The sequence below is a fragment of the Ochotona curzoniae genome, unplaced genomic scaffold (assembly GCF_017591425.1).
Source record: "Ochotona curzoniae isolate NIBS_2020 unplaced genomic scaffold, NIBS_Ocur_1.0 contig_2692, whole genome shotgun sequence".
NCBI lineage: Eukaryota > Metazoa > Chordata > Mammalia > Lagomorpha > Ochotonidae > Ochotona > Ochotona curzoniae.
The window spans coordinates 16,573,224-16,598,889 of record NW_024465556.1 but is presented as its reverse complement, the minus strand read 5'-3'; the positions used below and the strand labels follow the sequence as shown (position 1 = coordinate 16,598,889).

General features: G+C 45.0%; 1 protein-coding gene across 6 annotated transcripts in view; it reads left to right on the top strand.

Moving 5' to 3' along the window:
• The window catches only part of ASCC1 (activating signal cointegrator 1 complex subunit 1), a 96,341-nt gene that overhangs the window by 64,568 nt on the left and 6,107 nt on the right, over window positions 1–25,666 (top strand). For 4 of the 6 annotated variants that reach the window (XM_040975911.1, XM_040975915.1, XM_040975912.1 and 1 more), the window contains one exon: window positions 22,165–22,547. In XM_040975911.1, the coding sequence (XP_040831845.1) occupies window positions 22,165–22,281 (117 nt within the window). In that variant the 3' untranslated portion in view covers window positions 22,282–22,547. Of the gene's footprint in view, window positions 1–22,164; window positions 22,548–25,292; window positions 25,332–25,666 lie in introns of those variants that run through there. The other 2 variants (XM_040975913.1, XM_040975914.1) reach the window with 2 other exon arrangements.

The following is a 25,666-nucleotide window of genomic DNA, read 5'->3' as shown; positions in this document are numbered from 1 at the left end:
TCACTCAAAGCCCCGAAGCACAGCGACACCATTCAGCAGGCATCCCAGCATCCTCATTGCAGAGCTGGTTCCTTCCTTCCTGGGTACCTTTCCTTTTCCCCCTTTCTTCTTTCTTCATTCTGAGTAGTCCCCTTGTTTTTGAAGTAGTGCTGGGTTTGAGCAGCGGACTGCAAATCAGTTGAATGGTAGTTAACATTACTGTTTTGCCCAGGCTGCAGCTCCAGTGTGATGGGAGTCTGTGTGGAGAGATTCCAATAATCTAATCAATCACTTTACTTTTATTGTTGACTTGATTAAGAAAGAAAACAGACCAGGGGCCAGTGAGGTGGGATAACAAACTAAGTATCCGACTGCTGCACTGATATCCCATATGGGTGTCTGTCTGAGTTCTGGCTGCTTTACTGCCAATATAACTCCATGCTGATGCTCTTGGGAAAGCAGTTGGGGCTTGAATTAGCAGATAGAAGATCTCTCTGTCTTTCTCCCCCCAGTCCATGTAATTCTTTGAAATAAATACAACAACCCTTTTCTTTTTAAGATTTATTTTTATTACAAAGTCAGATATACAGAGAGGAGGAAAGACAGAGAGGAGGAAAGACAGAGAGGAATATCTTCCATCCAATGATTCACTCCCCAAGAGACTGCAACAGCCAGTGCTGTGCCGATCTGGAGCCAGGAGCCAGGAGGCAGGAACTTCCTCCAGGTCTCCCACATGGGTGCAGGGTCCCAAGGCTTTGGGCTGTCCTCAACTGCTTTCCCAGGGTACAAGCAGGGAGCTGGAGGGAAGTGGAGCTGCTGGGATTAGAACCAGCGTCCATATGGGATCCTGAGGCTTTCAAGGCAAGGACTTTAGCCCCAGGCCACCGCGCTGGGCCCAACAAACCTTTTTTTAAAAAAAGATTATTTATTTTTATTGGAAAGTGAGATATACAGAGAGGAGGAGAGACAGAGAGGAAGATCTGCTGTCTGCTGATTCACTCCTCAAGTGACTGCAACAGCCGGAGCTAAGTTCCAAAGCCAGGAGCTAGGAGCCTCCTCTGGGTATCCCATGTGGGTGCAGGGTCCCAAGGCTTTGGGTCATCCTCGACTACTTTCCCAGGCCACAAGTAGGGAGTTGGATGGAAAGCAGGGCCTCTGGGATTAGAACCGGTGTCCATATGGGATCCCAGCGCATTCAAGGCAAATACTTTAACCGCTAAGCTACCGCACTGGGCCCTACAATAAACCCTTAAAAAGCAAAGGATGGGGACTAGTGCTGTGGCATAATAGACTAAAGCTGAGCCTGGAGCACCAGCATCCCACATGGGTGTCAGTTCATGTCCCAGCTGCTTCATTTCTGATATAGCTCTCTACATATAACGTGGGAAAGCAGAGAAACATGGTCCATATCCTCAGGCCCCTGCACTTGTGGGAGACCTGGAGGAGCTTCCTGGCTCCTGCCTGCAGACCAGACCAGCTCTGGTCATTGTGACTATTTGTGGAGTGAACCAGCAAATGAAAGAGCACATTCTTTCTCTCTCTCTGTCCCTCCTTTTTTTGTCCCTCTGTAACTCTCCTTTCCAATAAAAATAAATCTTAAAAAAGAAAAACAAGAGAGAGAGAAAAAAATAGGCCAAATGGGGAAAGAAATCTTTAGAAGTGGCTCATAGCCAGTTTAATTCTCATAGACTGAAAATGACAACCCAGACTGTGTTGATGCAAGTCAAATGTGCAGAACATCTGCAGGTGGCCACGTGGACAACAGACCCCTCATGTGATTCTGAGTTGTCCCATCCTGGAATGCCAGTTATTGCTACGGAGATGCTGCTCCTGGAAATCTCATCCGCCCCCAATGATCACATGGTTGTAGCTCCCTCTAGTGTTGACAGGGGTTTGCTATATGCATAGTACCCAATCAGCTCAGCTAGCTACTTGGAGCCCGTTTAGTAACTCCTGAATCTCTGATACAAGGCCCACTGTGCTTCAAGTGACTTGCCACATGTACCTCTGGTTGACAGCACAGTTTGAATCAGAGCAAAAACACTGTAAGTTTGAGGTGGACGTTGTGGCGCAGTGGGCTAAGCTGCTGTTTGTGATGCCTGCAAGGCCAATCAGAGAGCCTGGGATCATGTCCTACCTCTGCTTTCAGTCCATCCTCCTCATCCAGATGGTGCTCCTGGCTCCTGACATAGTGCTAACCCAGATCTGGTTGTTGGGGACCTTTGAGAAGTGAACCAGCAGGTGGGAGCTCTCTTGCTTTCTCTGTCTCTGCTTCTCTCTCTCTTTTTTTTTTTTTTTGTCATTCTGTCTTTGCAGTAAATAAGTAAACAACTCTTAAAAAAGCCCACCAGTGGATATATGTATAGTTACATACATAAATATAATTGTGATTTTTGTACCAAATGAATGTATGTTTAGAATGAAAAAATTAGTTTCACGAAGAAGCTGGGCAATGAATTGAAGCAAACAGAAAGGTTAAAACTGCATTGGTTGTGAAGGAGTCAAGCATATGTGTGCAGCATATTAATAGCTACACAGGCCAAGGATCAGGAGTGCTGGTGAGAGGAGGCAGCCTTGTGGGGAAAAAAAAGCTCAGCTTCATCTCCTATTCAAAGAAGGAAAAAAAAAAAAGAGAGGGAGAAAGTCATTGCTCATTCCTGTAAGAATTTAATGAGTAACAGCCAATTTCTATTCTACTCCTCAAAGAGAATTGGTCCTTTTCACTTGGTCTAATCTTATGTGTTCTGGATGCCTTAATAAGAAAACCATCTCTAATGACTTTTTGAGGTGGAAGCCACATTTTTCTTTTGTACAACTCTTCTGAGAGCTGTTGCAGCTATAATAGACTAGTGTCTGATTATCCCTAGTTAAAACAAGAATTTTTTCTTTCTATAAGAATGACTTTGATGAAAGAACTGAGACACATTTTTCTATATTATTCAAGCCAGAAAAGGAGCAGACATATTTAGTTATGGTGTGAGTCTTTTGGTGCACAACTGTAGCTTTGGTAAGTAGATACAATGAAGAAGATGAAGGTGGCGGCCCCCTCCCCCGCCCAGATGGTTTCCATTTCTACCTAAGAATAGCCTCAAAAGAGAGTTTGTACAGCCACAGTTACTTGGTATACTTGTGCTTGGGGAACCCTGTTGATACGAACCTATCCTTCCAAGAAGTACCTGGATCCTCACTATCATGGTGTGGAATGCTTGTTAACCACCAACCTATGAAGACAGAAGCAATGTCAGGGAGGGAGGGAGACCTGTGGAATGCCCTCCAACGATAGAGTCCATGTTTGCAGACTGCTCTCAGCAAATCGGACAGGGCTACAGTGTTCACCGCTCTAAGGCAAAGGCATCAGGGGCCTCCTTAGGGTGGTGCTCCCCAGAGCTGAGTGGAACTAATACAGTGGAGAGCACTGAAAGGTCTGAAAGGACAGGCTACATTTGCCTTCCTTTATTTATTTCTTTTTAAAGATTTATTTGTTTTCATTGGAAAGATGTATCAGGTTTATGGAGAGAAGGAAAGACAGAGAGCAATATCTGCCATCCGCTGGCTTACTCCCCAAATTGCTGCAAAGGCCAGAACTAAGCTGATCCAAATCCAGGAGCATCTTCCAAATCTCCCACACAGGTGCAGGGTCCCAAGGCTTTGGGCCATCCGCTATGCTTTCCTAGCCACAAGCAGGGAGTTGGATGGGAAGTAGAACAGCCAGGACGTGAACCAATACCTGTGTGGGATCCCTGCATGTTCAAGGTGAGGATTTTTGTTTTAGCCATTAAGCCATTGCACCAGGCCCTGTGCCTTCCCTTAGATGCTTAAAATATTCCAGAAAATATTAGCCAAATGGGAGATGACTTTACCTTTTCTACTTCATGTGTAAGAATTTTTAAAAATTTTGAATATTTCTTTGGGAAACAGCATAGTGTACTTCTGTTCAGTTAAGAAACATTTTTATGGCCCAGGGTTTTTTTTCATTTTTTTTTTTATTTTACTCTTATGATGTGAGTTTACAGTGACTAGGTTCTAGCATTTGCTTCTGACAAAGTAGGCTTCTCTGGGTGGAGCAGGTTGGCATTTCAGCTTAATCCAGTGAGCTTTCTGTTGGGCTGCTTTATCTTACTGATCATTTCCCTTCATGTTTCAGGAAGCTATCTTGGCCTTCCAGTTTTTAAAATGCTCAAGTCATGCATAAATTCTCTTGGCAAAAATGTTGCCCATTGCTTGCAACAATGCTAGTAGCATGCTGGCTAGCATTGTACTTTTCTAGTTTTACCATGGTAAAAGGGGCACTCCTTTATGAGCAGTACCCATTCTCTCCCTCTCTTTTCCTATTCTCTTGATATCTACAGTGTTACCTTTCTTGTAAGTGTACACATATATGTGCAAAGGAACAGCTCTGTGTTTTCTAAAAGGCATGAAGAACGTGTACCAAATGTGTCTCTCTTTGTTCTGTGTTTGTCATCTTAACACATTACAGAATATGGAGGTTCCAGTCAAAGAGCCAGAATCTTTAAAGAGGCATGGACAGTGTTTACCTAAGCTCAGTTAACCCTTTCTATCCCTGGGCTATGCATCTCCAAATTCAGCAGATACTGTTAGCGTTATGACACAGTAGGCTAGTCCTCTGATGGAGCTTTGGCATCTCATTTGGATACTGGTTGGAGTCCAGCTATTCTACTTCTTATCCAGCTCCCTGCTTATAGCCTTGGAAAGCAGCAGAGGTTGACTCCTTGGACCGCTACATGCATGTGAGAGACCCAGAAGAAGCTCCTGGCTCTTGGCTGTGGATTGGCTCAACTCCAGCCACCACAGCCACTTAGGGAATGAACCAGTGGATAAAAGATCTGTTTCTCTTCTTCTCCTTGTAACTCTGCCTTTCAGGAAAACATAAAACAAATTTTTTTTTTTTAAATCAGCAGGTGAAGAAAGGGCAGATGTTTGATCTAGTGATGGAGGTTCTAGCTCCCCTGTCAGTGGGCCAGGTGTGGTACCTGCTGCTCCACCTCCAATCTAGTTCCCTGCTGATGTGCCTGGGAAAGCAGTGGAAGATGACCTATCTAGTTGATCCCCTGCTACCTATATGGGGGATGAAGATGGAGTTTCTGTGGATTTAGTCTGGTCTAGACCTAGTTGAGGCAGACATTTGGGGGGGTGAACCAGTGCACATGGCAGATCTCTCACTGTCATCCCTCTGCCGCTCTGCCTTTCAAGTAAATAACAAATCTTTTTAAAAAGACAATAAATGGAAACGTCAAGAAAATTAAAAAGAATAAAGGTATCCAGGAGTTGTTTTCTATTCTTGTTATATCTTTGAGTCTGAAACGGTCAAAACAGGAGATTTTTAAAAAGAAGGAGAGAAGGACTGCCCTTAGAAATTGAACACAATTAACTGTTACTTGTTGTGTTTGTATATTTTTTTAAAATATGCTCTTCCCAGGAAAGTTTGGTGAATTCTAGACAAGCCTTGTTGTAATGTTTAGGACAGATGCAGCTTTTACCACACAAATTGGGCCATCTGGCTTCAAAAGGCATAAGAATTTAATTGATCAAAGGAACAATTTCCTGCATAGAATTTTTGTCTTAGAAAAAGTTAGAAGGTGGTTGCATCTTCTGTCAGAGTGTGGTTGTTATGGTTGTTGTATTTAGGTAAGGAGCCCCTTCTCTGCAGTGCAGGCCCTCTGAAGCAGCCCTTCCTACTGTAATCCCTCTCAGACGATCCCCTTAATAACTCCCTCTGACCTGCCTCTCACCTCTGTCTTTGGACCCAGACAACATGGCAAGAAGTCAGTGGTTGGGCTGACTTTGACTTTGAGAAGTGTGCAGTCCTCTCCTTCAGATCCTTTCTTCTGTTGGCTTCAGTGGTAGTTGGCTGTCCTGGCTTTCTTCCTGCCTGTAAATCCAGTTTTTAAATTTATAATTATTATTCATTCATTAATGTGGTACCCCTCTCCTTACGGCTTTGTGTTTGTCTCTGTGTCTTATTGTCTTTTACTGCCATCTTCTATCCAAGTCCTACTCATTCTTCGATTCCCTGTACAGATATCACCTCCTCCGTCATGGTGTCACCTAAGACCATGGAGTTGTCTGTCTCCTCTTGGCTCCCACATTGACTGAGCAGGGACTTTCATGCCCCTCGGCACTTAGCATCATGTCTTGCACCCAGGAACCTTTTCCAAAGTAAAACTGTTTTCCAAATCAGATTTTTTAAAGATTAAAGAAATGGCTTATTTATTTTACTTGAAAGGCAGATCAGATTTAAAAAGAGAAGGAAAGACAGAAAGATCTTCCATCTGCTGGTTCACTCCTCAAATGGCAGCAATGGCCAGAGCTGAGCCAATCTGCAGCCCGGAGCCTCCTACAGTTCTCCCATGTGGGTGCAGGATTCCAAGCACTTGGACCATCCTCCACTGCTTTCCCAGGCTCTAAGGAAGCAGCTGGATATGAAAAGAAGCAACCAGGACATAAATTGGCATCCATATGGGATGCTGGCACTTGCAGGCAGAGGACTATTAGTTGAGCTACCATGCAGACCCCTCCAAAAATTAGATTTTGGAATGGGAGAGGAAAGAAGTTTTTTTTGTGCATCATTTATAGACTACTTGATTACCAAAGGAGCTATTTTCTGCCCCATATCCCAGGTCATAGCCTCTTAGCACAGGGATCAACAAAGCATAATTTGAAAATGGAACAGGGCCACTTTTTTTCTTAAGATTTGTTTATTTTTATTGGATAGGCAAATTTGCAGAGTGGAGACAGAAAGATCTTCCATCCACTGGCTCATTCCCCAAGTAGCTGCAATGGTCAGAGCTGAGCGGATCCAAAGCCAGGAGTCTCCTCTAGGTCTTCCATGCTTTGGGTCCCAAGGCTTTGGTCTGTCCTCTGCTGCTTTCCCAATCCACAGATGGTAGCTGGAAGGAAAGCGGAGTAGCCAAGATTGCAACCGGCGGCCAAATGGGATCCCCGGGCACACAAGGCGAGGACTTTAGCACTGGGTTACCACACTGGGTCTATCACTTTTTTTTTTTTTTTTTTTTGCAAAATCAGATATACAGGGAGGAGAGACAAAGAAGAAGATCTTTCATCTGATGATTTACTCCCCAAGTGACCACAATGGTCGGAGCTGAGCCAATCCAAAGCCAGGAGCCAGGAGCTTCCTCTGGGTCTCCAATGTGGGTGCAGGGTCCCAAGGCCTTGGGCCATCCTCTACTTTTGTGGTTTTTCCAGGCCACAAGCAGGGAGCTGGATGGGAAGCGGGGCCACCGGGATTAGAACCGGCACCCATATGGGATCCTGGCGCATGCAAAGCAAGGACTTTAGCCACTAGGCCAACGTGCTGGGCCCCAATTTTTTAATGGCAAAAGGATTTTTACATTTTTAATGTGAAAATTATATGAAATCCAAATAAAAGAAACTGCACTGGAACACAGCAATGTACACATGATGGACTTAGTGGTCACCTGACTTGTCATGTAAAATATTTACTGGATTCTGTCTTAAAAGTTAATTTTCTTTTATTCGCCTCTACACAATCTCTGCTTTGTGATTACATATGATGTACATATGAAAAAGCACCTCAAGACAAATTGTCATAAACATTCAGTTAACAATGCTACTACTAATGAATTCCTGTGTGCTTGATTCTTTTTTCTTTTTTTTAAAGATTTATTTATTTATTTTTAGACATTTATTAATTTATTTGAAAAGTGTAGTTCCAGAGGGAGAGGGAGTTAGAGAGAGAGTGTCCATGTGATGATTTACTTACAGATGGCTACAACAGCTGGGGCTAAGCAGGCCAAAGCCAGGAGTCAGGAGCCTCTTAAGGTCTCCCATATGGGTAGCTAGGGACCCTAAAGCTTGGACTTTCTCCTGCTGTTTTCTCAAACACATTAGCGGGGATCTGGATCAGAATTGGAATGGCTGGGACATGAACCAGTGCCTATAGGGGATACTGGTATCACAGATGCTGCTACACCACAGTGTTGGCTCCAAGGTTCTTTTCTAGAAAAAAAAAATTCAAAATTAGTTTACTTAATTCGAGGAAAAGGGAGCCCCAGATTAAATACACCTGTAGTTCATGTGCACATTCTTCTATTTGTGAAGTTCCATTCTCAATTAAATTTGATTGCAGTCTTGTTACTCCACATTGCAAAACTGCTGCTTAGGATGAGCCTGAATTTCTGTTTAACTGTCTTTTATTTCAGAGTGCAACCCAAACGAATCCTGTGCTCCTCTGTGGTATGCACTAATTAGTTTGAAACGTGAATACTGATTTCTTTGGCAATTTCACTTCTCCCTTATTACAAAATGCCCTAGTAAAAAATAACAAATGAACTATAAAGAACATGAACCTTGTGGGTAAGCAGTGCTAATTCTACCATCAGTGCATATATCAGGAAAACGGGATATTTCAAAGGGGGATTATGACAGGACATCTTGGCAGAGCTGTGTTAGTGTGGAGATAGGGTTTCACTTCCATACTTTATGGTTAAAAAGAAAACTGTTAAATATAGGAGATTGCATAAAAATTGACAGGGGCTTTTCTATTTTTGTCATTTGTAGAAGCAGTGTACTATCGTTTTATAAGATCCGAAAGACTTCTGCTGGATACCGGGTAGTTCCTCATTAGAGCATCTGGTCTGTAAGGCAGACAATGTAGTTTGAAATGCTTCATTTTGGGGCCTGGCATGATGGCTCAGTGTCTAAATCCTGGCCTTGCGAATGCCGAATGCCATATGGGTACTGGTTCATGTCCTGACTGCTTCGCTTCTCATCCAGCTCCCTGCTTGTGACCCAAAGCCTTTGAGACTCTGCACCTATGTGGGAGACCTGGAAGAAGCTCTTGACTCTTGGCTTCAGATCCACTCAGCTCCGGCCGTTGCAGCCACTTGGAGAATGAGCCAGTGAATGGAAAACCTTTGTCTCTCCTTCACTCTGTAAATCTGCCTTCCCAATTAAAAAAAAAAAAAAGAGAGAGGGAGAGAGAGAGAGAGATGTTTCACTTGGTTTTGTGGTTTCTTATTTTAGGCTATTTGGAGTTAGAGGGAAGGAAGAATTAAATCCAAACAATGTTTCACCAAGATTCTTCTGAATTTGTTTTGCCTTGAAAGTGAAGTCTTAAAGCATTAATGGGAGTGCCCAAAGTTAGGCCTGTCAGCGTGGAGAGACTGTTGTTAAAATGAGCAGTTGGCTGATTTTTGACAGAAACCAGAATCCATTCTAAAAAGATTCACCTTCCCTGGTCTGTTACTGTCTATTCATACGTGATATTTTCTGTCTCTGCCCCTTTTTGAAATTCTTTGATGTATTGCTTTGCCCGAAAAGTGAAGTCTTAAAACACTGATAAGGGTTTCAAAGAGACAGTGGTCTAGGAAGTAAGACCATTGTTAAAATGAGCAGTTGGCTGATTTTTGACAGAAGCCAGAATCCTTTCTGGGAAGATGCATCTCCCTGGTCTGCTGCTGTCTGTTATGATATTTTTACCTCTTTGCTCTCTTTTGAGTTCGTATCTATTAGCTGTTCCTCCTTGCAGCGTCATTGGAATATTTCCCTGCATTGTGTTGGCTCAGGCAGAGAATGAGAGTGTTTGGATCTAGATGACACAGAAAAGTTGAAAAAATTGAGAGAGTAACATAACTGTTTTTAAAATCATTTCTAGTTCTTAATGGAGTGAAAGAGAAGCATTCAGTGATCTTTCTTGAATACCTACAAGCCAGGTGCTTGTTTGGTGCACTTAAGGGAGATGGAATGAATATTCAGTCATCTTTGGTCCCTCTGATCTCATTTGTGTGGACTCTTTAAACAGAGGTTTGTTTTTTGTTTTTTTAATGTTCTTTTATCTATTTGGAATTGGGAGAAGCACCTGTCCCCCTGATTTGTTCCCCAGGTGCTGCAACAGCTGCAGGGCTAAAACTGGAAGCTGGGAACTCAATCTAGGTCTCCCATCTGAGTGGGAGGAACCCAGTCACTTAAGCCATCACTGCTGCCTTCCAGGGTATGTAGTTCAGGGTGACTCCAGCAGCAAGCTGGAGTCAGGAGCCAGAGTTGGGCTTTGAACCCCAGAACTTCACTATTTGGTGCAGTGTGAGACCAAATACCCACCCTGGTGGCTGTTGTTATCTTGGGGAATATTCGTGTCTAGGGGTCCATTGATATTATTTTGGATGTAGTTCACTGATGAAATAAGTTGGGTTATGGCTCACTTTGAGTCCTTTGTTTATTTTAACAAAATAAACTTAAGACTTAACCATTTTAAGCATTGTTACGTATACAGGTCTGGCCTGAAGTACATTCATCTTGTTGTTTAGTCATCAGCACCATTCATCATCTACACACCTATTGCATCTCCTTAGATGACATAAGGAACATCAAACTCACTAGTAACTCCCCATTCCCCTTTGCCAAGCCCCTGATAACCAGCATTCTTTCTGTCTCAGTGGCTTTGATTGTTCTTGGTACCTCCCAGAAGTAGAGTTGTACATGTATCTTTTCATGCCTGGCTTATGTCAGTGTGATGTCTGCAAGGGTCATCTATGTTGTAGCATGTGGCAGAATTTCACTCCTTAATAAGGCTGAATAATATCCCACTGTGAGTTTATGCTCCATTGTGTTTTCAGCTCCAGCAAAATCAAACTAGGAGCAGAATCAAATCTGGTGCCAGAGATAATGATAGAACCTGATGGAACTGAAACAGCCTCTGTTCGGAGACCAGACTGAGTAAAACTTTGTGGCTTTGTGGGAACAGAGTCTGAGTGTCACTCCCAGTGTTAGAGGACTTCAGCTGAAAGAGAAACAGAGTGAAGGGCACTGAGCCAGGAAGCTGTGATCCCAGCCATGAGGCAGCTTTAGAATTAATGCTCAAACATGAATGTTCTTATGACAAGTTCAAGTCCACTGAGAAAGCACTCAGGGGCTAAACCAACTAGAACTCCAGAGTTGACTTTCTCTCGGTTGTAGGTTAGAACATGGACAGTTGTTTTTTCTGTGATGTGTGTAGCACTGGTGACTTTTTCTCTCTTCTGAGCCTTCTGCCTGTGTGACCTTTGGCCCACATCTTTGCAGTGACAGGAATGATAGAAAAATAAGGTGTGTCAGGATCTGTCAAACTACAGTGACACTGCTGCAACACATTTCCTACAGCTCTGACAGGACACACAGTTTCTTGTTTTGTGGTCTAATGAGATGACTTAGTTGAAAATAACATTTTGATAATATGCAGCAGCCTCTCTCCCTGCTCCAAGGAGCGAGTCTACACCCAGCCATTGTTTAGACAGCTGTTACTTGAATGCATGGATCCTTTTCCTAGGGACTCCTAATTGGCCCCATGACTTCTGGAAGCCCCGTGTTGGAGAAGTAGACAGTAGAGTACAGAGGCTCCTGGTCTCATTTTCTCCTTGCTAACCTTGTTCTTTTTTTGATATCCTTGCCTTGCCCTTATGTCTGGCCTCTCTAATACCCTAGGCAATAAAATCATCCCTGTCACTGTCCCCCTTTCCCCTGCAAGGATCCTTTCTGTTGATTTGTGTTCTTCCTGAGTAAGAAAAGTATCAAATGGGCCCGATAGCAATAGCGTAGTGGTTAAAGTCCCTCACCTTACATGCCCAGGATCCCATATTGGCGCCGGTTCTTATCCCGGCAGCTCCACTTCCCATCCAGCTCCCTGCTTGTGGCCTGGGAAAGCAGTCAAGGATGGCCCAAGGTCTTGGAACCATGCACCCACGTGGGAGACCTGGAGGAGGCTCCTGGCTTCAGATTGGCTCAGCTCCAGCCATTGTGGCCACGTGGGGAGTGAATCATCGGACAGAAGATCTTCCTCTCTGTCTCTCCTCCTCTCTGTATATCTCACTTTCCAATAAATATAAATGAATCTTTTAAAAAAAAAAGGATCAAATGCTTTATCTTCTGTTGCTTTTATGGGACCATGAATAATACTCAGGGGTAGATCACATTTTAATGTAGGAGAGAACTTATCGCCTGGATGAGTTCTGTAAGGGCACCAGCCTTTAGTGGTTAGAAGCAAAGGTTTTGTCTGACCACCACCAGCAGCCACAAGGCAGTTTTTCACTGGTGGAGCTGCAACATTTAGGCCCCAAGGTGGGAGAAAATTTGCAGCAGCAGACACTGGTCACTCCCCACACTCCCAGCACCGACTCCCCTGGGTGAGGGCCAGCCCCACAGCTGTGTCAGCTCAGCACAACTTCTCTCCCCCACCTCCTGCCTAACCCTGTTTAGTATCTTTTTGCTACCCTTCAGAATTGAAAGGCTCTGCAGGGAGGGGAAGTCCCTTGGCATTTTGACTGTCAAGGCACTCAGCAGGACTGGCATCCTGTTTGTGTATAGTGATTTTACTTCGCCCTCTAATGGGTCATGTGACCTGAGCAGCACATCAGCAGTGAGGCTCTGGCAGAACATCTGAAAGTGCAATCCTGACTGACTGACTGGAAGAAGTTGTAAGCTTTTGTTCCCCAAGCCTAGCTGGCTGGCTTCTGCAGGTGTCTGCACTCCTCATGCTCACTGCTGCCAAGAATGGCAGACGTGCTGGTGATCTTGAAGAGTCGAGTGGCTGAGGGAACTGCCCATTCCCTTCTGTGTGAGATTGCCACCCCTGTTTATGGAGATAGAGAATCAGGCTCTGAGTACCCACCAGCCTATGGGCAGTGTTTTCCTGGACACGTGCAAGGCACCGTGCTCCCGGCTTGACAGATGGCCATTTGTACACTGATTTACAGCTACCGTGTTGCTTCCAGTACCCGGCAGGGAGGATGATAGGAAGGAAGGAATCACTCCTCCCTCAGTCAGCCTTGACCTTGCTCCGGGAATGTGAGATGTCCCAGGCCTTCTGGAAGTACCTGATATTCCGCTCCACCCCCGACCCCCGTGCTTTTATTGGCTATTATTAGCTGTTGTTATTGACTCTCACACTGGTCTCTGCAGTTTGAGGTTTCAGATTAGAAGTGGCGCTTTGGGCACCGTCAGGGCTGTATTTGGAGATGACTGTGGGAAGGCAAGTGTCTACCAGACACATTGTCTTTTACTCTGAAGTAAGTGTTCTACTTTGGTCTTTGTGAGACCAGATAGTGACTGTAGAAGACTACAAACTATTGCTAATTCCTCAGAATCATCCTTGTTTCTGTTAAGGCACCTCTACATTTTGGTTCCTGTAATGATGTGTTGGAAGCTGTAGTCAGTAAGTAGCGGAGCTCAATATTCCACTTAGACTTTATCCTACAGTAGCCCATCCTTGTATTGTCTCCATTTGCAGATGCAGAAATTCTATAGCCATCAACAGCAAAGTGTTGACATCTAGTTTGCCCTATGAATCTTTTTACTCATTCTGTTCAGTTGAAAAGACATTTCTGTTTTCCATTTCCGTGTGAAGAGATGTGTGTGTGCACAGACTTTGCTTACCACAGGGCAAACAGGCCCAATGATGTTCTTTTGAGAAGATGTTTAGTAACAGTCTGTTTGATTACAGCCCGTGTGAATCTTTCTAAGTAGAGGGAAAAGTTTTTGCTCCCTAGGTATGTTGGAACCATGTCATCTTTTTTTGCTTCTTCATGCCCCCAGCACTTGGTTATCTTCAGAAATAATCCTGCACATGGCCAGAAGCCTGAAACCACACGGTACCTTTAGGGTGGGGGGAGAAAAGCAAACCAAAACGCAGCATTTTTTAAGGTTGGAGAATTTTAACAAAATGAATTGAAGCAAAGCTTAATTGTGGAGCAGGAGTAAGCTTAAGTTTATTTGTGCTTCCTCATCTAGGTAGAATTAAGTAAGCAGCATGGCACTGTGAAGAGCCTTGGTGTTTTTCTGCCTTGTATCTTCTGTCCGGTGCTCAAATCTTGCTGTTTACTGCCTTAGGTCTTAATAACCCTAGACCTCCAGGCCTCTTCTGAGGAGGGGTGCTTCAGAAACACTGTAAGACAAAGGCTGTTTAAGGATCTCCAAAGGGCTGTCAGGACAGTGTTTCATATTATTTGTTCCTCATTTTTAACTACAAAATAAGTGAACACTTTCTCCTCTGATCTCAGGGCTCAGCTTCAGGACGGGACTTTGTCCCCACTCGGTGCTCTCTGGAACAGAGAGGCACATGCACACTGTGTTTTCCATCACAGCAATTTTTGAAAGGTTAATGAGCTGGGCTTTGTAAGACACTTTTAGATCCTCAGATGAAAGGTGTTATTTAAGCACAGCATGGCTTCCTACTGGGAGTGCCCTCCCAAGGAGCACGGTGCCTGTCAGCCTGCCTTCCATTAGTCCTCCTGACATCCCTGGCAGGAGGGAGGAAGTTAAGCATCATCATTAAATACAAAATACTGTCACTTTTATCTGTAAACAGGGGGTAATTGTGATAAAACAGATGATGGGGGAAAAAAACAGGGAAAACTTCAAAGTAGCATGCGTTTGCCATTCCTGTTCACTTTCCTTTGGGTTTGGAAAACCCAGCTGCACACATGAAAACTAGAGAAAGTGTCCTTCCTAGGAGGGGATGGGCCTAGGACCTGCTCTAAGTGCTGGCATCTACCAAGCCACTTGTTTTTACTTTCATCTGTACCAGATTATGTCTAAAGGCTAACTCAGCTTGTGACGACCATGAATGACTACACTGCATGGAACTTTTGTATTCTGAGCCTTTTTGTGGATGTTAAAAGCAAATTTCCTCTTACTGTGAGTAGTATGGAGACAGCAGATACTTCGCTGAGTCCACTCAGCATAAGAACTAGGTTTCCTTAAAAGAGATGTCTTTGAGGACGGTGTCCCCTGCTTTTTCTAAGATTGAAGGAAGAGAGTAAACCTGTTTGGGAAACCACTCCAACAGGGGCCCCATGCAGTGCTGACGCTGTGCTGGGCTCAGCTCAATCATTCATTTGAATTTGTAGCAGGAGAATGCAAGCATAACAGACTTACTCTCTGCCTTCCCCTCACCTCTGGCTGAGATGTACAGTGTCATTTTTGCAGCCTCATTTCCTTCAGTGTTATTTTGGGTCTTCAATGGTTCTCTCATAGTACATGAAAGGAAGAAGTAGAATGCAGGGAAAACTGACCATGGCTGGCCTTCAGCCTCGCCATTTGTCATGTTCAGTATAGAGCACATGCTATCCAGACCAATGCATAACTATGTGTTCCCCCCCACGAAACAAATAGTGCAAACTCAGATGAGCAGGGCAGCTGGTTGGTGAGGCTCCCTGTCACTGTGACCTGTCAGGGGAGCCTTGCTTTGAGCCCAAACCTTTCCTGCCAGTGGTTCTCATTGCTCCCGGTGCTTGCTGATAGGAATTGTTGGTTTCATTTTCTAAAGATATTATGAGTACCCATGAAAAGAGAGCAGCTGTGAGCACTGCAGTTCTCTCCTGCCCTACTTAGGTTTTCATTCCTCCTTAAATCATCCCAGTCAATACTGTTTAGCCACTAGCAATACCCTAAATATTGACAGTCTTAAATTTTTCTTTTATTTCCTTATCAGATGTTTGTTGTTTTGTCTAGTTGTTCATTGTCATGTTCTTTTAGAGCCAGCTTTTAAAAAATACCAGCTTCCGTAACAACAGGGCTCTATGGGTGTGCCAGAGAAAAATATTTTCAGAAGGAAAACTGTGTGGGTTTCAACATCCCTAAGGGAATTATTATAAAACAACAGTAAGAGAAAAAAAAAATCTCTCCAAGATTATAGTACCTTGACTAGATTTCTTTTGATTTAAATTTTTCTTGTTAGGCCTATTATTTTCTGAACAATGGAACATTTTGCTCTTTGTGAACTATTGTAGGTTAGAAAGAACAACTAAATTTCTTTTTCTTAAAGATTTATTTATTTGAAAGGCAGAGTGATAGAGATAGTTCTTTCATCTACTTGTTCACTCTCCAGATGCCCGCCAGAGGCAGAGATGGGCTAGACCAGGAAATCTGTCCTTGTCTCCCACGTGGATGCAGGAACCAGGTACTTAGGCCATCATCTCCTGCCTCCCAGACACATTAACAGAAAGCGGATGAGACGTGGTCCCAGGCTCTGCCCTATGGGACAAGGGCATTCTAAGCAGTAGTTTTCAGCCTATTGCACTGTTTCATTCACCCTGTTTCTCTGTTTCCAAATGTGTCATTTAAGCTTTTTTTTCTCCTCTTACTATTTGCATACCTAATTAAGTGGAGTCATTTAATTGATTTTTACTTATTTTCATCCAGAATTCAATTAAAATTCTTCCAGTGAGCTGGTGCAATCTGATTCTTAAAGCAGGTCCAGGGGTAGAGGTGACAGTGAGGGCAGGAATGAGCAGAGAGCGAGCACACACTCATGTCCTTGTTTGGGAGGTGTCTCTGTCAGCACTCCCCAGTGTAGCTCTCAGGGACCACGTTGGAAGGGGAGCTTCCCTCAGTAAGGAACAGTGAAGTAATGGGCTCAGGTTGCATAGAGTTAGGCTGCCCTGTGCAAATCTCATTGGAGGGGAAAAGTTTCTTTTCTTACTCATCCCCAGCTTCATGGCAAGGTGCCTGTGAAAAAGGACAGAGAAAAACAAATTGAGTTTTATCTGATATGAGGGCCTTCAGAAATGAAGACCCAGGGAGGCAGTGTGGCATAGCAAATGAAGCCATTCTTTGGGATGATCTATCCTATATTGGAATGCTTGTTCATGTCCCAACTGCTCCATAGAGCTTGCTGCTAATATGCCGGGAGGCAGTGGATAATGGCTCAAATACTTAATTCTCTACCACCCGCTTGGCAGACTTTGATGGAGTTCCTGGATCCTGGCTTTAGTTTGGTCTATCCCTGCCTACTCTGGGCCTTTGTAGAGTGAACCACCAAATGAAAGATCTCTCTCTGTCTCTCCTCTTCTCTCTACTACTCTACCTTTCAAATAAGTAAATAAATCTTTAAAAAGAAAGAAATGAAGACCCAAAGAAACAGGAAAATATGATTAGAGGGAAAAAGGGTGTCATATAATAGTTAAAAAGGGGGAATTTCAGTAAAGAGCCAAGGGAAGGCTTCCTCGTCCCTGTGTGAAGTTACAGATGTTTACATCCACTGAAGTAAACTGGCAAGAGAGCAAGAGTAGACAAAGTGACTGAACAAGGCAGGCCTACTGCCAGACATGCACAAAGACTCACCTGTCATGTCTGCAGTAGTAGTGTTTTAGGAAGAGAAAGTCTTTTCCTGTGTGGCCAACCAGCAGAGAGATGGGTGCAACCCAAGTCTGCCTCCCTGATCAGGGCCTGGGGAGTGTTGTGAAGTCAGGGATGTAGACACATTGACAGGAGGAATTCTGACTGGTGGGACCTGCACAGGGGAGCACGTACAGGTTGGTATGAGGGAGCATTTGGCCAGCAGATGCTGTGATCTTCTAGACTCTGGGCATCTACAGGCTGCCTACCTGGGATGCTTCTGCCCAGTCTCTGATGTTGGGTTCTGTGGGTATGGGGGGCACCATTCAGTCCCACCTGTCATCTTTAGGCTGCATTCCTTTGTGACCATGTGCGGCTCAGCTGGAGTGGTCAGCCTCAGTGTGGTTGACGCTGGTTTAAGTCAGCATGGTAATAAAGTCTGTAAAAACACTTTAGAAATAGTGGTTTGATGGCTGGTCCCTGTTGTTAGAGAACAGGGTGGGGAGGTTTTCAGGGAAGGAATGGGAAATGTGGAGGGGAGCTTCTGAGTTTACTGAGTGTCAGGAGGAAACCTAGGGACACAGACCAAGTCTTACCCACTTTCCTGTAGCCCTTGACGCTTTGTACGCTAATCAGCTATGTAGAGATGATCAAAATAAAATAATTATCAAAAAAAAAGGTGGGGCACAGACCAGTTTCCAAAGCCTACGTTTTTATTAATGGAGTCAAACAAAATGTGAAACTCACAAAAGAGCCAAGTGGTTGAAGGTTAAATACCATGTTCATAAAAGGAAAGAGGAGTGGAAGTTGTGGGGAATTGCAGAAGAGAAGTCAGTGAGTGGGTTGAGGAGGGGGAGGGTGCGCCTTGGGAAAAGGACAGTGGGAAGTGAGGGAACCTTCTTGTGTGTGCTGTTTTCTCACACACCATGGGACCATGTTGTCTGAAACACCATCAGTGTCTCTGCACTTTCAGTCTCTTTACTGACATCTTCCAGGCCACAGGCTCTGCTATAAAGTGGGGATTAACTGTAGGATGTTTGGTGGGGATATGCAGGTACAGTCCCCCTGCTCAGTTCATTCTTCTCCAGGGTGGCTTTCCTGGGTACCCCAGACCCTGGCATCCTCTGTGTCCTTACCTCCTGATGCACTTAGCAGTGGCTTGTTCTTCTCTTGTCACACTTAACCTTTGCTGTATGTACTGTTCTGCTGCAGCATTTTCTGGAAGATAGAACATTATTGTGCTGAAAGTGCCCAGGTGACAAGCTCAGCCATATTCCAGAGGAGGAGCTGAAGCCAAGATGGGTCTAGGCGTTTCTGACTAATTAACCTGAGAGACAAAGTGATTCTCTGGTTCATTGCTCAGATACACAGTGAACTGAGTGTGGGCCAAACAGGGTTGAAGCCAGGAGCTGGGAACTCAAGCTTGGTCTGAGTGGCAAGAAAGTTACTTGAGCTGACACTGCTGCCTCTCAGGGTCTGCATTAGGAGGAAGCTGCAGACAGGAGCCCAAGCTAAATATTGAACCCGTGCGTATTGGTACAAGACACGAATTAGCTTAACTAACATCAGCCACTAGGCTAAACATGTACAACAGAATTGACACTTTCTTTAATAAGATATTTGAGGCAGTACATGAAATTTTCATCACTAACTACAGATTGTTTCTTGACAACTAGTTAAAGTTCTGCCCTCTCACCTCCCCAATCTCCTTGATTAGAGGTAATATAATTTCGGTAAGTCCATTCCAAGGTTTCCTATTCAGGAATTCCTTTAATTCCTTTAAATTGGACCTTAAATCCCATCAAGAATGGTGCACATTATGTGCACAGATGTCTACAACTCCAGTTTCAGTGAGCCTTTCACCTAGAAGATAACCTGTTTGCCATATGCAGTCTGCTAGGGACTGTTGCAGCACCTGGTAGTATTCAGTTCCTCCCTCCACAGGACTTAACATTATATGGAGTCACTAAAAATAACTGATACAACTAAAGGAATGGCTAAGACTAAAGATGTAACAATGACTAAACAATAGCAATGAGATACTGCTGCCAGATCACCATAAACACTCAGAGGGAATGAGAGCACAGCGACAGAAAAGGTGAAAGTGAAGATGACCATAGACTAGGGATTTCTGCATACAAAATCCATATGCTGCAGCACTGGATGAAAGAGGAAGACAGCTTTTGAAGGTGAAATGAATGTAAGATTGTGGAGAACAGAAAGATCTTAAGAATACTGTAAGACATACCTAATTTTCAGTAGTGTGCTGCAAGGTCCTTTTGTTTGTTCATCTTACTGGATATCCCTTATGGTGTGGGTGCAGTGACCCCTGTCACAGAGCTCCCCTCTGCTGCCTTGTAGATGTTTGACCCTCCCATTTCTGCATTATTTGCAAAGCCTGCCCTTCCACTGGTGAAGCATGAGTATTTATGTTCATTCTCCTACTCTGAGTTTTGTAATTATTTCATTGAAGTCATGTCGCAGCTAACTTCATTATCATCGTATTTACTATTTCCTTTAAGCCTAAATTAGCAAGAGACCCTAGCAAAACCTGCCATCTGGAGATCAGATGTTTAAGACACAGTGCAGGCGTAAGTCAGTCACTTTCAGCTCCTCACTGTGGCATTTCTGTTAGCTGGAAACAGGAGCAAAGAGAAGGTTAAATACAGGCTGCTAGCCCTTAAAAAGTGATGTGTTAAATATATTGTAAGGGGCTTGCACAATAGCCTAGCGGCTAAAGTCCTCGCCTTGCACGTGCTGGGATCCCATATGGGCACCAGTTCTAATTGCAGAAGCCCTGCTTCCCATCCAGCTCCCTACTGGTGGCCTGGGAAGGCAGTCGAGGTCAGCTCAAAGCCTTGGAACCCTGCACCTGCGAGGGAGACCTGGAAGAGGCTCCTTACTCCTGGCTTTGGATTGGCTCAGCTCCGACCATTGCAGCAGCTTGGGGAGTCAGACGGAAGATCTTCCTGTCTCTTCTCTCTACATATCTGACTTTGCAATAACAATAAGTAAATCTTTTAAAAATATATCATGAGCCCCCTTTTAGTTTTCTTTTGTCTAGTCTTTCATTGCCTCTTTGGTTATGTTTTTTCCATACCTAGAAGGCGTCCGTCTCCCAAGCTATGAAGCTCTCATTTTCATTGGCATGGCTTTAATTTCAAATTCATGTTTAGTTAAGGGATTAGCACATAACCATTTTAAACTGAATTTCTTTACACAAAAGGGAGCCCATGGTGGGAATAGGCCTCCAAAGCCAGAAGAGAAGTTAATTGTAAAAAATCAACGCAGCAAGAGCTGATCACCTTTCTGAAAGACAAGACAATGCAGCACACAACCTCAAAATAGATCTTTGGAGTCACGTTGATGTCATGTTGAAGAATCGATATTTACTGGGCTTTATAAAGTTAGCCTTTAATGAACTCCAGAAATTTTGCCAGGCCGTTAACTGCAGGAAGAGGAGAAGCAACTGCAGCTGAAGTCCGTGGGCATGGAGGCTTTTATACAGTCAGTGAAGAGACAGCCACTTGCCAGTGTGCAGAGGCCCCAGCCTTCGGTCACTCAAGCATTGGTGGATGCCTGTGTTGCAAGGTGTTCTTGGGATCTCACTGAAATGCTTTCAAGGAGGGCAGTTATTGCATTTCTTCTACTGGGAGAAAGTAAGCCCTTTATTCTTTGTTAACTCCTCACCCAAACAGTGTAGCTTCATTCTTCTGGGATGAGTCCTGGTATCATTTTAACTTCTGCCTTGGCAGCTTGCTAATCACAGGGTCAGGGGCATCGCATTGTTGAGTTCCTCATCCCTCTGACCCACCAGACAGCTTCTCCACAACAGACAGTTGTATTCAAGAGCAGTCACTTTAGAACGCTGGCTTGAATCCAAGTCGCATGTGAGCTTTTGGATAAATAGTATCATTTACACTTACTTATTCAGTCATCCAGCACAAGTGTTTCTCTGCTGATTTTGTGTGTAAATGTGTTTGGTGTGGCTCATTTGAATTGTCTGAGTCATTTGTGGGTCAGCAGGCTCCTCTTCTATTCATTTTAGGCAGTGCCCCTAATATTGTCAGCTAGGTAGAAAAATGTGTTTTATCCTGGCTGTGACCATACAAAAGATACTAATGGGCCCGGCACGGTAGCCTAGTGGCTAAAGTCTTCATCTCACGTGTGCCAGGATCCCATATGGGCACCAGTTCTAATCCTGGCAACCCTGCTTCCCATGCAGCTCCCTGCTGTGGCCTGGGAAAGCAGTTAAGAATGGCCCAAAGCCATGGGACCCTGCACCTGCATGGGACACCTAGAAGAGGCTCCAGGTTCCTGGCTTTGGAACTTAGCTCTGACCGTTGCAGCCACTTGAGGAGTGAATCAGCGGACGGCAGATCTTCCTCTCTGTCTCTCCTTCTCTCTGTTATCTGACTTTGCAAGATAAATAAAACAAATCTTTTTTTTAAAAAGATACTAATGGAACTTCCATAATCCGTAACTAAATGTCAAAAGCTGCTGTATCAGTCCCTGTGAGGGGAGGTTTGTAACAAGTTCTTGGTCATATCTCCCAGTAGCTGGGTTTTGGGTTTGAGTTTCTAGACTTCTTTCTCTGGTAGTGTGCTCAGGGGCAGCTTTAGAGTTCATCAGAGGTAAGAGCTGGCCATTCTACCCTCACTCCCACCCCTGCACCTTCTCTACTCTTGGACAGAGTAAATGCTGAAGCTGTGGGCTGGTGTCCTGGCATCACATATGGGCACTGGTTCCAATCCTGGCTGCTCTGCTTCCAATCCAGCTCCTGGCTAATGTGCCTGGGAGAGCAGCGGAGGGTGGTCCAAGGCCTTGGGCGCCTGCACCCATGTGGGTGACCTGGAAGAAGCTCCTGGCTTCAGACTGGTCCAGTCCTGGCCATTTGGCTATTTGGAGAGTGAAACAGCACGTGGAAGATCTCTCCTGTCTCTCTCTCTCTGTCCTTGTCTATCTAACTTTTCCTTTCAAATCAGAAGAAATGAATCTTCAGTAAAATACTAAAAAGCACAAACAGGAGAAATTCATTGATGTGTGAATATTTTTGTCATCTTGAGGTATTCACTCTGAGTTTTCACTCTTCCCTTTCAGTTGTTTGAGAACTTCTACTTTGGGTCCCTACGGCTCAATTCCATTCACATATCTCAGAGGTTCACAGTAGACAGCTTCGGAAACTACGCCTCCTGCGGACAGATTGACTTCTCCTGAGGTGGGTCTCAGAGAGCACCAGAAGCTGAACATCCTCATGAGGTGCTGAAGATAATCTCCACCCTCTACACCAAGGAGACATGCAACAACGTGGAGGGTGACTTTCCCGGTGCTTTCTAGGGACTCCCCAATGAGCAAAGCAGCAGGCAGGACGGTGGGGGCACAGGGGCAGCCTGTGTCTGTAGTCCCGGCCTGGTCTGTGTTTCAGGTTTCCCCGATGCATATGGTAGAATACACATAAAATGTCCCATTTTCACCATCTATAAGTACATGCTTCCTTGTTATTTACACAGACACACCGTGTTGTGTACACATCCACATTGACACCTGTATCACCGTTTCATTTGTAAAACTACAGCTCTCTCCGTGGCATAGCGACTCCTCATCTGCTGCCTTCGCCAGCAACAGCCCGCACCCTTCCCTCCATGTCTGTGACCTACACTGTTGCAGACAGTGAACGCCACCTTTGTGGTTTGTGTACCACAGCTTATTGAGCTCTTCACCCACCCCATGGGCTCTCAGCCAATAATGCCGAGCTGGCCGGAACCCTGGTTTCACGTCCTCTACCACTGAGAATTTGATCTTTAGCAAGGCAGCTGTAACAGTTTCTACCTTTTTTTACTTTCCTTCTCAAGTTGGATCCTTTAAAACAAATACTTGTTGATTTCCTATCTATTGCCCTTCAGCATCCCCGGATGGAGTGGAGATGTTGTAGTTGTCTGAGTGCAGCAGCAGCCAGCCACAAAGCTGTGCATGCTCCACTTGCAGACCCACAGAGTAGCCCCCTACCCCAGCCAGTCCTTCGGGGGGTCCTGTGGAGGCCTGGAGGGGGAGCTGCAATCTCTCACTGCTCCCTCTGTGTCCCCAGTTTTCCCTTTCTCTCATTCCTCAGTGCTATCTTGGTTTGAGCTTCCTCTCCTTAGGTCAACTCTGAACGTTGCCTGCCAAGCTCGCTACATTGAGAGCACTGGGTCTCACACAGAGATTAGGTTATCAGTGGGGCTGTGCTGACAACTTATAGGGCCGTGAATTTACAAGATGGCTGAGTTTTTTCTCTCAGAATGACTAGTTTTCGTAGCCCACCCCACCCAGTGTGTGTTGGGGAAGGGTGTGAGTACCACTTACCAGTGGGCATGGCTATATCATCACACCCAGAAGTTGAAGGAGTTGGGAGTTGGTGACTACAAGGAAAGTCCACCTCCTCCTGTTGGTGGTCAGGGTTTTTTGTTGTTGTTGTTGTTTGTTTGTTTGTTTTTAGTTTTATTTATTTTACTGGAAAGGCAGATATACAGAGAGGAGGAAATGCAGAGAGAAAGATCTTCCATACGCTGGTTCACTCCCCAAGTGGCTGCAATGGCCAAAGCTAAGCTGATCCGAAGCCAGGAGCCAAGAACCTCCTTCAGGTCTCCCACGCAGATGCAGGGTCCCAAGGCTTTGGGCCGTCCTTGACTGCTTTCCCAGGCGACAAGCAGGGAGCTGGATGGGAAGTAGAGCATGGGACACAAACTGATGCCAATATGGGATCCCAGTGGTGCATGCAAGGTGAGGACTTTAGCACTAGGCTGTCACACTGGGCCCTGTTTAGGGTTTTTTTTTTTTTAAAGATTTATTTTTATTATTTTTTATTGGAAAGGCGGATATACAGAGAGGAGAGACAGAGAGGAAGATCTTCCGTCTGATGATTCACTCCCCAAGTGAGCACAACGGGCTGATGCTATGCCAATCCGAAGCCAGGAGCCTCTTCCGGGTCTCCCACGCGGGTGCAGGGTCCCAAAGCTTTGGGCCGTCCTCGACTGCTTTCCCGGGTTTTTTTTTGTTTTTTTAAAGATTTATTTATTTTCATTGGAAAGTCAGATATACAGAGAGGAGGAGAGACAGAGAGAAAGATCTTCCGTCGGATCATTCACTCCCCAAGTGAGCGCAACAGCTGATGCTGTGCCAATCCAAAGCCAGAAGCCAGGAACTTCTTCCGGGTATCCCACACGGGTGCAGGGTCCCAATACTTTGGGCCATCCTCGACTGCTTTCCCAGGCCACAAGCAGGGAGCTGGATGAGAAGTGGAGCTGCCAACATTAGAACCGGCACCCATATGGGATCCCAGCACGTTCAAGGTGAGGACATTAGCCACTAGGCCACGCCGCCAGGCCCCCTATATAGGTTTTTTGAGCTGAAGTTCTGCCTGAGCCCACCTTGTTGAGTAGCACATAAGGATGAGTGCTCCCGCAGAACCATGAGTTGTGAAGCCCACAGTGGGATACAGGGCCCCATCCCAGCTTGGTGCTGCCTCTTCCCATGGCTCCTTTCTGAGGAGCCCATGGGCACCTCTGACCAGGAAGTATCCATGTCTTCTTTTAGGTGTCAGAGATGTATGGCTTAGGTTTGTAGGAACTTAAAAAGTTTTGTCTTTGGAAAATGTTAATGGAATTGGAGATTCTGTTATTTACAATTCAGAGCTTAGCATTTCCTGTACATTTAAGCAAATATCATATCCTGAAGTAATTTTTCAAGTTCTTTGCCTCTGGGGCTGCCTTTGTGGTGTAGTAGGTTAAGCTGCCACCAACAATGCCGACATTCCATATGGACTCCAGTTCACGTCCTGGTTGATCTGCTCTGAATTCAGCTTCCTGCTAATGGCCTGGGAAAAGCAGCAGAAGATGGGCCAGGTATTTGGGCTCTTTAACTCATGTGGAAGACCAGAAGAAACTCCTGCGTTGGCCCTGGCCGTTGTGGCCATTTGGAAAAGTAAACCAGCAGATGGAAGATCTGTCTTGTCTGTCTGTCCCTCTCTCTTCCTCTCTCAGTGTAACTCTGAGTTCCAAATAAATATTTTCTTTTAATTAACTTGCCCTTTTCACCCTTATTTCCTGCTAAGTGTGAAGTGGACTTTCCCAGAGGCTACATTTATTCTCCTGATCTGGCCTGTTGGTTCAGCTGGCTAATCCTCCACCTCCAAGCACTAGCTTCCCGTATGGGCTCTGCTTCATGTCCTGAATGCTTCGCTTCTGTTCCAGCTTCCTGCTTATGGCCTGGAAAAGCAGCAAAGGATGGCCCCGGACCTTAGGACGCTGTATTCACATGGGAAACCTGGAATAGGCTCCTGGCTCCTGGCTTTAGATCGGCTCAACTCCAGCTGTTGCAGCAATTTGGGGAATGAACCAGCAAATGGAAGATCTTTCTCTCTGTCTTTCCTTCTCTCTGTAAACCTACCTTTCCAATAAAAATAAATCTTTTTGGGCCCAGCGGCGTGGCCTAGCGGCTAATGTGCTCGCCTTGAACGCGCCGGGATCCCATATGGGTGCTGGTTCTAATGCTGGCAGCTCCACTTCCCATCCAGCTCCCTGCTTGTGGCCTGGGAAAGCAGTCGAGGACAGCCCAAAGCCTTGGG